This window comes from Corvus kubaryi, unplaced genomic scaffold (genome assembly GCF_017639235.1).
Source record: "Corvus kubaryi isolate FWS band 111438036 unplaced genomic scaffold, C.kubaryi_AGA036_p1.0 37385, whole genome shotgun sequence".
Taxonomy (NCBI): Eukaryota; Metazoa; Chordata; class Aves; order Passeriformes; family Corvidae; genus Corvus; species Corvus kubaryi.
In genome coordinates, this window is record NW_024581127.1 from 4808496 (window position 1) to 4821780 (window position 13285).

General features: G+C 42.7%; 2 protein-coding genes across 7 annotated transcripts in view; both read right to left on the bottom strand.

Annotated features, from left to right (window-relative positions):
- STAU2 (staufen double-stranded RNA binding protein 2) overlaps positions 1 to 10755 on the bottom strand; it is a 169067-nt gene extending 158312 nt beyond the window's left edge. For 2 of the 6 annotated variants that reach the window (XM_042036126.1, XM_042036128.1), the window contains exon 1: positions 8561 to 10753. The gene's annotated coding sequence lies outside the window, so the exon portion shown is untranslated. Of the gene's footprint in view, positions 1 to 8280; positions 8374 to 8560 lie in introns of those variants that run through there. The other 4 variants (XM_042036124.1, XM_042036122.1, XM_042036123.1 and 1 more) reach the window with 3 other exon arrangements.
- A 27-nt stretch (positions 10756 to 10782) lies between these two features.
- Positions 10783 to 13285, bottom strand: part of LOC121668385 — a 4576-nt gene continuing 2073 nt past the window's right edge. Inside the window, exons 2-3 of the mRNA XM_042036161.1 lie at positions 11450 to 13277; positions 10783 to 10937 (exon numbers count right to left, since the gene is read on the bottom strand). Of these exons, the coding sequence (XP_041892095.1) occupies positions 12376 to 13277 (902 nt within the window). The 3' untranslated portion in view covers positions 10783 to 10937; positions 11450 to 12375. The remainder of the gene's footprint in view (positions 10938 to 11449; positions 13278 to 13285) is intronic.

Below are 13285 nucleotides of genomic sequence, written 5' to 3' on the forward strand. Positions count from 1 at the left end.
TAAGACACATATATTTTTCTGTATTACTGCTGGTCCCCACTGTTTGTCCTTCCCATTTGCTCTTCCATCAATTTCAGTGCTTTTTGCCTTATGAGTGGTTTGCCAACAGCCAAACTGATCTAATGACTTGCTGCCATAGCAAGGGACACTCCCATGTCCTCTCTTCCCTACAGCAAAAATCCAACATTTTCTGTCCATTTACTTCACTGAACCAGTTCACATGGCAGGTGAGGAGAAAGATCAGAGGAGCATCTGTGTCTGTACAAGGAGGGCCACAAACTCCTGAGCTGGAGTGGGCGCAAGGAATTAGCCCTTTCAACTCCTGCTAAGCAGCTTAGCTTTGCTGTCAAGCTATACACTGACTGAAGTTCATCTCCTTCACACTGTTCCTCACAAAGCCCGTGATCTCATCCCTGATGATTACATCTTCAGAAACCTGTGGCCTGGTTTCATTTTTTTTACTGTGCCTTACAGTAGAGAATCTTAGCTTCAATGGATATATGAACATATCTACCAGCTAATTAACAGCTAAGTAATACATGACAGCAAGTGAAGCGATGCCTTAAAAGCATTTTACTTTCCTGAAGTATAAGATGAGTGAGGGAGAAATCACTAACTCTTTTATTTTCATTGTTTTGGTAAGATATTTCACAACCAAAGTAAGTGGCACAAAATACTAGGGACTAATATTCAAAATTTAAGGAGCTGCAAGGTTTACAAAAAAGTTCCCCTTCTTGCTCAGTGTTAAATCCAGCCCTAGAACACTAAATACTACAGTTCCTTACAATTTGTTTCCTCTGCTCTTGGACTGGAGCAGAAAAAGGTTGTAGACAAAGCCCCAAGAAGGCAAGGAAGGGCCAAGCAGCTGCAGTGAACACCAAGTCACAACATAAAATCTCATCACACTTTCAGATAGTATCACCCATGGAGGACTATCCTTTGCCAAATCTTATGTACAATCAGTAAGAACCCTTATGAGGACAGGAAGGAAGGTATTTTTGGAAGAAAAAATCAAGTAGGAAATAGATTAAAAATCTGCAGTCATATTTTTCAACCACTTCTTCAAACAGCAGTCAGCTCAACCTCCCTTTTGAATTACTACATGGAAAAAGCACATTAAAACAACATTAAAAAAAAGGACTTAAAACTCAGAAAACTGAGGGAGAAACTGCTTCATCTTGCACACTTCTTTCATCATGAAATCATACTAGTTCCCTAATTTCCAATATGATGTTGATCCAATTTGCTACAAAGAGCATACAACTCTCTAAATCAATGACCACATTACCTTTATCATAGAGTCACATTATGTGGGAATACATATTATTTATATCTGTCACAGCTTCAATCCTTCTCTAACAACTCACTTTAAATTTGTTCTGTGTAATTTTGAAAAGAAAAGTAAAAAAACAAACCAGACAAATAAAGCAGCTAATTATGGAATCAAAGACTAAACCTAAAGATTTTCTCAATCAACAAAATGGCCAAAGGTGGGGACTTTTGCTGCCATTTAATTATGATGTGTTAGCAAGAGGGCTAGAACAGAAGCCTCACCCTGCAATCAAACTGGATTTATACAACTTGAAATACATAGAATATGTCGCAGAGTAAATACAATAAGCAAACCTTTAGGACGTAGCAAATTGCTTAAACCACTACGGCAAAAGTCAAGTAACCAATATGAAAAATTGGTGACCTACAAAGCCATATATGTGCACAGTACCTCTCACACCAGCACAGTTACCCATATTGTATGGCACTGCTATACAATGAGATATGACAATTCAGATAAGGATTAAAGACATCTATAATTCAGGTTTACAAATACAAGCAAGGTGTCTAAACTGTCAATGGAGTCAAAGGAAATACAGCATGGGATTACCACGGTTTACCGGAGTCTACCGGGTTTGCATGGCCAAGTTTTGGCTGTGGGGGTTTACAGGGGTGGCTCCTGTGACAACTTGCCAGTTGAGCCAACCCCTGGCAGCTGTGTCCAGCAGAGCCAACCCCTGGCAGCTCCAAAGACAGATGTGCCACTGGTCAAGGCTAGGCCAATCAGAAATGGTGGTAACACCTCTGAGACAACATATTGAAGAAGAAGAAGAAGAAGAAAAAAGTTCCTGCACAGCTGTAACTGCAGCCAGAGAAGAGTGGGGTGGGAATATGTGAGAGGAATGAGTGTGCAGACACCAAGGTCAGTGCAGAAGGAGGCGGAGGAGGTGCTCCAGGCACCAGAGCTGACATTCCTCTGCAGCCTGTGGTGCAGACCATGGTGAGGCAGCTGTGTCCCTGCAGCCCATGCAGGGCCATGGGGATACAGAGATCCACCTGCAGCCTGTGGAGGAGCCCCACACCGGAGCAGGTGGGTGCCTGTGAGGAGGCTGTGACTCCACAGGAGACCTGTAGAGAGAGGCCCTGTTCCCATGCAAGAGCAGCCTGTCCTTGAAGGACTGCACCCCATGGAAGAGTGACCCATGCTGCAGGAGTCTGGGGAGGACTGTTGCCCATGGATGGACTCACTTCGGAGAAGCTCATGCAGAACTGTGTCCTGTGGGAGGGAACCCACAGTGCAGCAGGGAAATGACTCCTCTCCCTGAGCAGCAGAAGAAAAAGGCAGGTAATGAACAGACCATAACTCCCATTCCCTGTCTCCCTCTGCTTCTGGCAGAGGAGGCAGAGCTGGGGAGGAGGGAAGGGTCGGAAGAAGGTGTTTTAAGGTTTTATTTCACTTCTCATTATCCTGCTCTGATCTTGTTAGTAATAAATTCAATTAATATCTCTAGTTTGAGCCTGTTTTGCACACGATGGTATTTGGTGAGTGATCTCTCCTGGTCTTTATCTCAACTCATGAACCTTTCATTATACTTCCTCTCCCCTGTCCAGCTGTGGAGGGAAGTGAGAGATCGGTTTTGGAGGGTGCCTGGTGTCAGACCAGCGTCAACCCGCTACAGTCTTTTAAAGATCCAATGCACAACGCCAGCTGAGATGTCCTGACATACCACATTTGGATGCCTGCCTATTCCATCAGCTGCTTCAGGAAGCAGACATCCTCTCTGAAGACCCATGCCACATCTGACACTGCATGTGGCAGGCAGTTCAGAGAAGCCCTGACATGAAGAGGCAATGAAATGGCAATAATGTATGTGTTTAAAGAAATGTATTATACCACTTGTCGGTACAGCCAGCAGACCCAGGGAGTTATTCAAGGTGATCAACAAGCAGGCTTCTAATTTAGGATTAGCTAACCACACAGCAGAGTGGCAGCTGAGAAGCAGACGGGGTAACTTTGTGTCTCAAACTGCACAAGACGCCAAAATACAGGCAACTGAATCCTACCCAAAGTCTACTGCCAAACTTGTCTTCAGCAAGAGATCATGAATGTTACTAAAACTAACAGACACAATTACAGAAGTAAATAAGCTCCCTCGCAGAGAGATTCACCACCTAAAATACTTGCCTAAGACATGTCTTTTTGTAAGGAATGATGGAAAATGCAGGGGTTAGGCCACTGACTGCAATTGTGCACATTTGCATGAGCAAGAGTCTAAAAACTTGTAACAAGAGAAACAACAGAAAGTGGAGCATATTGACAGGCAGGAATGTAACTCTTGCCTTGCTTCCCTGGCAACAGTGAGGCTGACATGAAAAAGCTGAGAAAAGAGCAACTCAGGCCACAGTGCATCTTAGTGTGTGCAGCAAAACTAACGACCCCAAACTGTACACGTGGCTAATTCTCTCTTCTAACAGAGAAATCAGTCAGGTCCCGTGTATACCAGACCACCACTTGAAGACTCAAGTTGAGACTTCACAGACATGAAACAGAGATCCTAAGTAGAGAAACTTTACTAACATTCATCTAGAAACATGATGGTAAAAGGGATTGCTATTCTGTACTAAAATGGTAAGGAAGATCAATCAGATTATCAGCTTGAAGATTTCAATGCCAGAAGAGAAATAAAAGATAAAGAAAGCCAATCTGTTGCATCAGAACCCAAGACAATTTGGCATATCAAAACATTTCAACCTGTTTATAACCCAAAGCCCAAGGGGGAAAATCAGTCTGGTTTATATTAATGTTTGCTCCCTTACAAAGATAATCTCATCAGAAAATCTCTCTCAATTGTTCCTGTCCAGTAAACAGAGGAGATGGTATAAAAGCCATGGAAATTTCCAACAGCCAATACAAGCTAACCCAGTTCTCACAGTACCACAAATTCTAAGCCCAGAAAAGATTCAGAACCACCCAGACAGAATACTGGTTCAGACGCAGCCACCAGTTTGACCCAGCCAGGATACCCTGAATTACTACAGAGAAGAAAATGTGACACTCCTTCATGAAACAGCAAAGTGATCACCAGAGTCTACTTTGTGGGAGGCCTTCCTCACCCAAAACTCATCATGGTTTGAGGTAGATCCCACAAACTAGCTTACAGGTGGCTATAATGCCTTACAGATCAGAGGCAGGACACACAAACTGCCCAACACTAGAGGTAATATCCTTTTTGTATCTGCTTACAGCACCTGAGAGCAAGCATTAATCCAAAGCACAGGAGCTGCTGTTCAGTATTGCAACTTTTCAGCTCTCTCCCTCACCGTGACTATAAACTACTTACAACTTCTTGAAAACTAGAAACTTGTATCTCCCCCAGACACTCTGTGATACACAGTCATACCTGTAACACTTTTTAAAAGATTGAGAGGTCATCATACCATCTTACTCCAGATACAGGTAACTCACATTCGCCTTAAGTTAAACAAAAATGAGTTAGTCAGCTTTCCTGAAGAAAAATAGCTGAAAAGAAGGCAAGCCTAAGCCACTAGTTTAACAATCAATCATCAGCTTAAAAGTGGAGAAGGGGATTAAGTAAGTGAATGAAAAAAACATGACTCAAACTTGACACACTGATGCTACAGACTTGTTTGCATCAAAGCTGTAATTGGTTCCTTATATGATACTGGAGTCTAATCGGAGCTCCTTCCAAGACTCTAGTTTCTGATTTAATTAGTATTTTGAAATTTCTCTCATATATATTTCTAAAAGCTGCACTTTTTTTCCAATTTGTGCTAACAAGTAGTAGTAGTTACATTCCTAAGATCTACAATAAGCTTTGACTGATTTTAAATTACTAAATACTCTAAGTAAAACATCCCTCCAACTGTTATTTTATTCTGAAGCAGGCAAAAATTATTTCTTAATTTCAATTCCTAAGCAGAAATTCCATTTTATTAATGGAATTCAGAAATTCATCTAAGTTTTCCTTGATTGCCTGTGACAAACTACTTCTCCTATAATTTGAAGTAGCAAATTTGGTGAAGTAGCAGAAACATGCCTTTTTCTTTGAAAACAAGTTACAGCTCCTGCTACCAACCCTGCTCATACTGTAGTCAGCTCCCTTTAATTAACAGCTACAAGATCCTCAGAAAAGGCAGTTTCAGCGGACAAAGCAACAGGTGTTGCACTCTGTTGTTAGAAGTGGATAAAATTCTGGTTTGTGTGCCTGTTTTTATTCTCCATGAGTGTATTTAAACAAAAACATTGTATTTCACAGCTAAAGTGATGAATGCCCACATTGAAGTCTCATACAGCTTACAAGAATTTGCAGCTCCTCAGAAACAGCTGAGGTCAAATTGCCACCTTGTGTTCATGAAATATTCCTGGAGTTCCCCCTTCTCTCAACTCTTCCACAGACAGTTTTTGAATTGCTTGGAAATAAGATAATGTTGACATACAGTTCATACAGAGACTAGCTCCCTGCTCACTGGGGGACAGGATCAGGCCTCTTCTCACAGGCACAGAGTACCTTGTGAGATCAGGAGTTCTGCAATGATTTGAAAGAGCCTCCTCCCTATTTTAAGTGCAGCTCTCCTCAGTCAATGAATAAAGGTAAAATAATTACTGAGTATTGGATTGGGCCTTCCAAGTGCTCTGACTGAAGAAAAGCACAAAATCTAAGTTTTCAACTGGAGAAAATTAAGTTGAAAGATGCTGTGTTGGGGGGCAAGGTCTAGAAATATAGCAAAATTTATGACATGGGCCTGGCTCAACAACAGTAGAAACAGAGTTCAAAAATTAAGGAATTGGACAGATCATACACAGCCTGTGGTGACATGGGAAAACTAACATTGGACTCCAATAAGCAAGATGGAAAGAGATGTGCCTGGGAGAGTTTAAGAGAAAACCAAAGGAGCTAACCGATCCAGTCACATGCAGCAAGCAGCTATCAAAGACTCCTCAAACATCCAGAGGGTGAAAAGAATCATCAACAACCCAGAAAAAGCTCACCAGGACACTAATAGCCTATTGATTCCTTGTCCAAACCCTTGCTTTGGACAGAAATGATCTAGTTGCACAATGAAGCCTAGCCAAATAAATTGCTTATCTTTGGAACAAACTACAGATTATACAAGATTTTGACAATCCAGGAAGAAGGAGAAATCCTAGTGGCAAAAACATTCCTAGTGGCATACTTAACAGAGCCTTTCAGAGTTAGCAAAGGCACAAAACACTGAAGAAAAACTGGATACATGATCAATGCTAAACATCCGCTGAACACCATAAACCTGCCACACTTTCAGCTGCAGCACAGAGGTGATGCACAACTGGCAGGATGGCAAAAGGTTATTTCTGGAGTTGAATCAGCAAGGAGGATACTAAAGTAACAACTAACAACAGACAGGAAGAGAGTGGGTAAAACGACATTTGGTTCAAATTGAGCACACTGTGAGGGCACAGAACCAGCATAACAAAACCAGGCTTTTCCCTCCAACTTATGTACTAGGAGTGTTTAGGAGCACTAAGTAGGATGCATCATAAAATAGCAAATAAGAGACCTTCATCTATACAGCTGATGATTCAGAATAACTTGTTTCCCCAGACCAAAGTAAGTTATAAGTGTAACTACTACAGGAAAAAAATGTAAACAAACTGAATTAAAATTTGGAATCCTCTCAGGCATTTTTACGCAGATAAAGCCAGAAATAAAACAAAGGATAAGTCTGGCTAAAAGTGCAAGCTGATGCACTGGTAACGTGAAATGATTCAAAATACTGGGAAAGAGTATCTGGAATTGAGCAAAAGTGAAAAAAAAGTTTGCATTTATTAGGAACGGCAATCCTGCAACATCATAGACTCATGACCACCTAGAAAATGGATGGATGGATGATGCTCTGAGCTGCCCTTCAAAGGAATGTCCTTCTTACCACGTACTGTACTTTCAGGACTCCAGGGCCATTAGACTCAGTAGGGTAAAGTCAGCTTTTGTGACTCTGGAACCACCCTAAACTAGCATAAAAGAACAAACTTGCTTTTGAATTTGCAGGGAGCTTACACTTCTGTTCACTACTAAGACTGCTGCTCTTTACCTTCTAAATCAAAACCAAATAAACAAAAAATACTTCAAAAGGGTCACAGGACCCCACTTTCTAGGATCTCCAAAAGAACACATGCTATAAGGCTACAAACATATGCCTAATACAATCTAACCCCCTGCACAAATGGAAGTTCCTTGTTAATGAAGGGTTGTGACCTTAGCCCAAGGGTAATCCAAAGTCTATCCAGGTTTCAGTGACACACAGCTCAGGTAGAAGTGCAGGCCCCAGAGCTGCGGAGCAGATCTGCAATCCAGCACAACAGCAAAGACATCCAAATAACAGACTAGGCCCTGGAACTAAAACTGCCTCAGCTAACCCTGTTCACCTGCAGTGTTCTGTCCTGCCCTATCTTGGGGATATATCAGGTATATTTGTCTGACAGTACCTATGTCTCCCTTGCTCCTGTCAGCTATGAGATACCAGTATTTGCAATGACAGCAAATAAAACCACTTCTTTTTGGTGCTAATGTCAAAATTCCTAGTGAGCCCAGGATAGGTTTAAAAACCTTGAAAAGCTTCAAATTACTACTGTGTCTAAGAAAAGAAACAATTTCAATCCAGGATGGGCAAGTTAATACTAACATTTCTTTTTAAATACTTTAAATACATTTAATAACTTAAGTTTCACCAGCTACAGCAGCTGTTTGCTCTCATGCCTAACTGTAACCTATGAGTGTTGCAAAGTATCTAGGGGCTATGCCTGCAGTGAGATTTGGGGAGAACCAGAAAGAGTCAAAGTTTTACAGGGAGCTTAATGGTCGCATGAGAAAAGGCCTCCAAAGCCACCTCCTCTGGTGAACTGCCACTGACAGTAATTTGTGGGATGGCCAGTTTCAGAAGAACCTTGTAATTTAACAGCTGAAGAATTTAATTAAATATTAAATTCTTCTCCTGGGACTTGGCAAATACCTATGGTTGCCTGGAAGTCCAGATCCAGGACATCCTGGATGTCCTCATGAATGGCAACTCCATCAAGTCTGTGGAAACAGGATCCAGTCCTGGCATCTTCAGTGAGTTTTTACTTGCTTAAGGCTCCAAGTTGTAAAAATTGGCTAGTTGAAGAGGGGTAAAGAAAAGATGATGTGGGCCACTCTCCCTTCTGAAGGGGTCAAATCCCATATCAAACCCCGTGGATTCAGCTAAGAGAGAATGCTGAGAGAGGACTCTGAAAAACTAGGGAGAGCTTTACCTGCCTCCTGATCCAGGACAAGCTTCTCATTCCCTTTCACAAAGATGAGACAGCCTTAGCTGCCACGCAGAAGCTGGACACTCATTTAATACAAGACTAGTAAGTGTCTTGCACTGAATTATCAGAAGGTCAGAAGGGTTTTCAAGAAAATCCCTCTGGAGTCATTCATTACAATTGCCAGGCCCTAAACAGGAACAAAAGGAAAGCCTCTTGGGTATACACTCTTAAGCAAAATACCCCTTGAATGGACATTGCCACCAAAGATGAAACACAATTCAAAGCAGGCAGGTTTAAATACTACCAGAGACACAAGACTGAAACAAAAAGCAGAGAAAATATTTTCCATAGCCTGGAAAGGAAAAAGCAACATAGTATTCAGGACTGAAGAAGGACCACCAGAAGGGGAAAAAATAAAACAAATAAACCAACTAACAGTTAACAAGAAATTTTAGATTGTTTCTTGCTCTTACCTTGTCTAACAAAGCCAAAGCTACTACAGAGTGTTATTTCATTATCATTTTGTTTGTATCAGACCAACTGGGTATGCTTCTAAGTGACCCAACATTGCCCTCTACCAGGCCTGCATTTCCACCTTGGGAATAGCATTATCTTGACTTCATCCTTCAAAATGGATCAGTTGCATGGATGTGTCATCTGGGTGACATGGAAAAAGTTCTTTATCACTTGCAGACAGTTACTTATCCAGACATTTCCAGTTACTGATATCAATCTGCACATTTAGTATACTGATATTTCCTTATATTTGTAGAACACGGCTTTTTTAAACTGGGGCCATTGTAGGAGAAACTGAGAACCGCAAATACCTAACAGGTGCAAAATAAGAAGCTAAGACTAGCAATAGCAATAAAAATCAGGTTACTCATCTCTTTTCTTGATCCAACAGGTGACCATTTTCATTGCAAGAAACTTTTCAAGAAAATCTGGTCTCCTACTCTCAAAAATGTTTCCTTCAGCCTGGAGGCAAAACAGCTTCCTCAAAGCTGGCAAGCAGCGAAACTGGAAGTGGGACCACTGTGATCCTTTGGAAGTTTTCAGAAGATAAGACTGTAAATATACCCTTCAAGTGAGCATGTGCTACTATGGTAAAAATCTCAGCAAGCTAAGTTCTCCCAGAATTTAAGGAGAGGAGGTTAACCCATACTTGACATAATTGGCTGCTGGTTATCACCAGGGACGTCCCCAAACACCAACAGGGATCTGAGCTCAAAGCTGAGTTCTAACCAGTCTAAAAAGTGCCCCCTTCCATCATTTTAATGGTGACTAAATTACAAGATTGTGGGGATACAGAAGTGTAGTGGAGTCACAATATTAGTAATTAAATATGGAAAAAAAAGTGCTATTTACCAGGGAAAAATTTAAATTTCATACTGTGATTTTATTTGGTTAAATATAAATAAATTTGTAACATTCTAGTGATGTACTGTACAGATGTGTAGTTGACTAAAGCAAATGCAAGGATGGAGTATGACACAGGTAAACACACTGTGACCATGGAGTACACATTTAATTACTGGGAAACATTCCAAAAACTACTAGTTTAACAAAAAAGACCCACAAAACAAAACCCAAACCACAAAACACTTTCTCTTGAGATGAAGTATGAACAAACTTTAGCAGTTACAGACATGGCTGTGACTTTAGTGTTACACTACCACAGATGGCTTTTCAAAATGCATTTTTAAATTAGGAGTTGTGACAAGCAATTTTTTTATTCTAAATATTTTCCAGAACAATGTCTGAGAAGACATCTCTCAGATTCTTACTGAACTCTTGATCTTTTAATGCAAACATACTTTGGATAATGCTGATTGTGACTCAGTGCTGACAATGAGCAGATCCCCTAAATGCATAGCGCTTGACTTTATATATATATATATATTAACTATACATGTGTATTAACTACACTGCACACAGGTTCCACTTCCTCTCTTCACAGAGTTTGTCATGCACTCCCACTGATTCAATTCCCCCTCTTTTACTGTCCTTTCCTTCTGAGCAAAACCACCAGCCCAACTCCATGACCTGGTTCTGCAGGACCCCTGCCTTGTGCTCTTCGTGCCCCTCAACCAAACAGAACCCCCTGTCTTTCTTTTCTTCTTTTCAGAGGAGAGAGAGAATTCAAGAACTATTGGGAAAAATACGGGCTATGTGTGATCCAAAGATTAGAAATGCAAAATAATAGGTTCTGGCAAAAGACAGGCCTCTTTTCCTATAGATTTTGCTGTTGGTGATAGGAAATGAATGCCAGCAGTGGAAGGAAAAGTGAGCTCTGGTGGCTCATTAACAGAAGTTATGCTGTTTCAGTTAATCCTGAAAAAATGCAGTGTTAGGTCCTTCCCCACCACATCAGTCACACCTGCATGAGGAAACAGATACTTAGCACTCCAATCAGAAAAAATCTGTGCCCATATCTATCAAATATATGCCCAAAAAATGGCACTAAAACCTAAACACTTTCTTTATAAGGCCAGCTCTCCAATGGAATGATATCATAAGAAGATGCATTTTGGGGTGAAGGACTGGACATAATTGATGGGAATTTTTCAGTGTTTTCAAAGACTGACAAGTCAATAGCCACGTATTTTGGGTAGGTCAAAACAAACTGTCTAGATAGAGCATGACAGGTGCACTTTTCCTAATGGCTGGAGACCCAGTCTTGGAGTCAGAGGATCTGCTTCACTATGGCTTGTTGCCTAACCTTCCCAAGGTCATTTTTCACTACACTTTACAAATAAAACACATAGTATCCAATTCACTTCCCACATTCACACCAATGTAAACCAGAGGTAGAGTGAGATTAAGTTTACAAAGCTGTGGAGGAAAATCAAACCTGATCTTTGCCCCCAAAGAAGTGGCTGATGGACTTACATGCTTATTTAAACTTGGTCCAGTCATTAAAATACCTCTGATCAGGTTCTTCTGCAAGTAAAATTAGAAAATTTCTTTACAATCTACTATCTTAAATCAGAATTTAAGATTAGTCAAATTTATTATTATTTTGGTGTAATTCTCGGGGAACAAGGTAGGTTGAGTTTGTAACAAGATACATGAAGACTTTGGCCTCCAGGCTGAGCAGCCTGAGCAGAACCCAAGCTGAACAACATTTTTGAAAAGTTGTCTGCAAAGAAAAGAAAACCTGAACTGTCAAACTTCCCCTCAAAAACTATGAACAAGCAGGCAGCCTCAATCCTACTCCTAGCTGGCAACAACAGGAATCTTCACAAAGACTGGCAGGAGTAGAAATCTCTCTCTCTGAGTTTTTCTAGGTCAAAGCTAAGGTTCAGCAGCTGGAAATCAGTACTGGAAATCTTACACTGCTGCCGACTTTCTAGAAAAAAAAGATTTCATTCAGAAATCTGTCAGCCTGGCACTGTTTATATAACCATGTCACAACAAAGCCTATACAGAACTTCCTTGTAGTTAGCAAATGGCTTAAATACATTAGTATTACTTCACTGGTGTCGACTGCTAACCTGGAATTACCACACAACCCAGGAAGACCTTACTCCCATCCAGCTTGATGCCACTGGTAAACATAAGTGAGATACAGCAATGTGTGCTCCCTGACAGAAGCACAGTTCAACTACCCCAAGCTATGGCAGAGCAAACAGCCTCACTTGTGCCTTGCAATGCTGCAGATACTCATACACATCCCTCAGTACTGCTCAAGACAGTATTTCATGAAAGAGAGGGGTTACAACAGCAGCGCTTTATCTATTCTTTTGTACAGCATAAACTTTTTTTTAGTACGACAGTAGTTGCACAGGGAGCATTCCAAGCATGGCTCGAGAAGCTTACGTCTTGGTATTCACAGAAACAGCTTGCTGGCCGTAAGGCAACACCAGCCAGATACACTGCAGGGAAATTTTTTGCTTGGGTATCACTGACTTGTCAGGTGGGACCCTGAGCACTACAAGGCAAACAGCTTTGCTGCAGGATTCACCCTCACAGCTAACCCCAAGCAGCCCACACTTCCCCGGGATGGTATGGCTGTGACTTCCAGGCCTGGCTGCGATCAAGATGAACTTTTTCCCACCAGACACCTGAATACTAGGAAAATGCCACCCACTCCACGAGAAGCCGGGACTAGGCAAGTTCACAGCAGTGTCTCTCTGGGTGACCTCAACGACCCCAAACCCTCGTGCTGGGCGAAGGCCGGTAAACGGCTCCGCTGCCCATCGCTTGGAAGAGATGCCGACATCCATTTTGGAAGTGGGAGAGCCCAGCACTGATGGTAAAGTTTGAGGCCCGGTCCGAAGTTTGGGGGCAGCGCAAGACGTGCACAGAGAGGGCTGACTAACACACACGTACAAACACACGCCGGCTGAGCTGTGAGGTCCGCGCCGCTGACCGGGCGAGCAGTGCCGGGCGCCCTCGCCTCTCCGGCGGCGGAGCGGACACTCTGCGTCGCCGGGGCCGCGCACCGCGACAGGGCCGGGCGGGACATAGGACGGGGAGCAAGTTCGGGGTGCACAAAACTCCTTCCCGGGTTCTGGGGCAGGGCAGGCCCGGCGCGGTCCCCGCCGAGCTCGGCCCCGCCGCACGGCCCGGCCGCGGCCCGGCCTTGGCGCAGCGACCGCCGCCGGCACCCGGACCCGGGTGCGGGGAGCTACGGAGGGGATCCAGAGGGGGCTTCCCCGCGGCCCCCGGGGGCGGCAGCGCTGCCCACCTGTGCCCCCGCCCGCCGCCTGCGCCCCTCGTCGG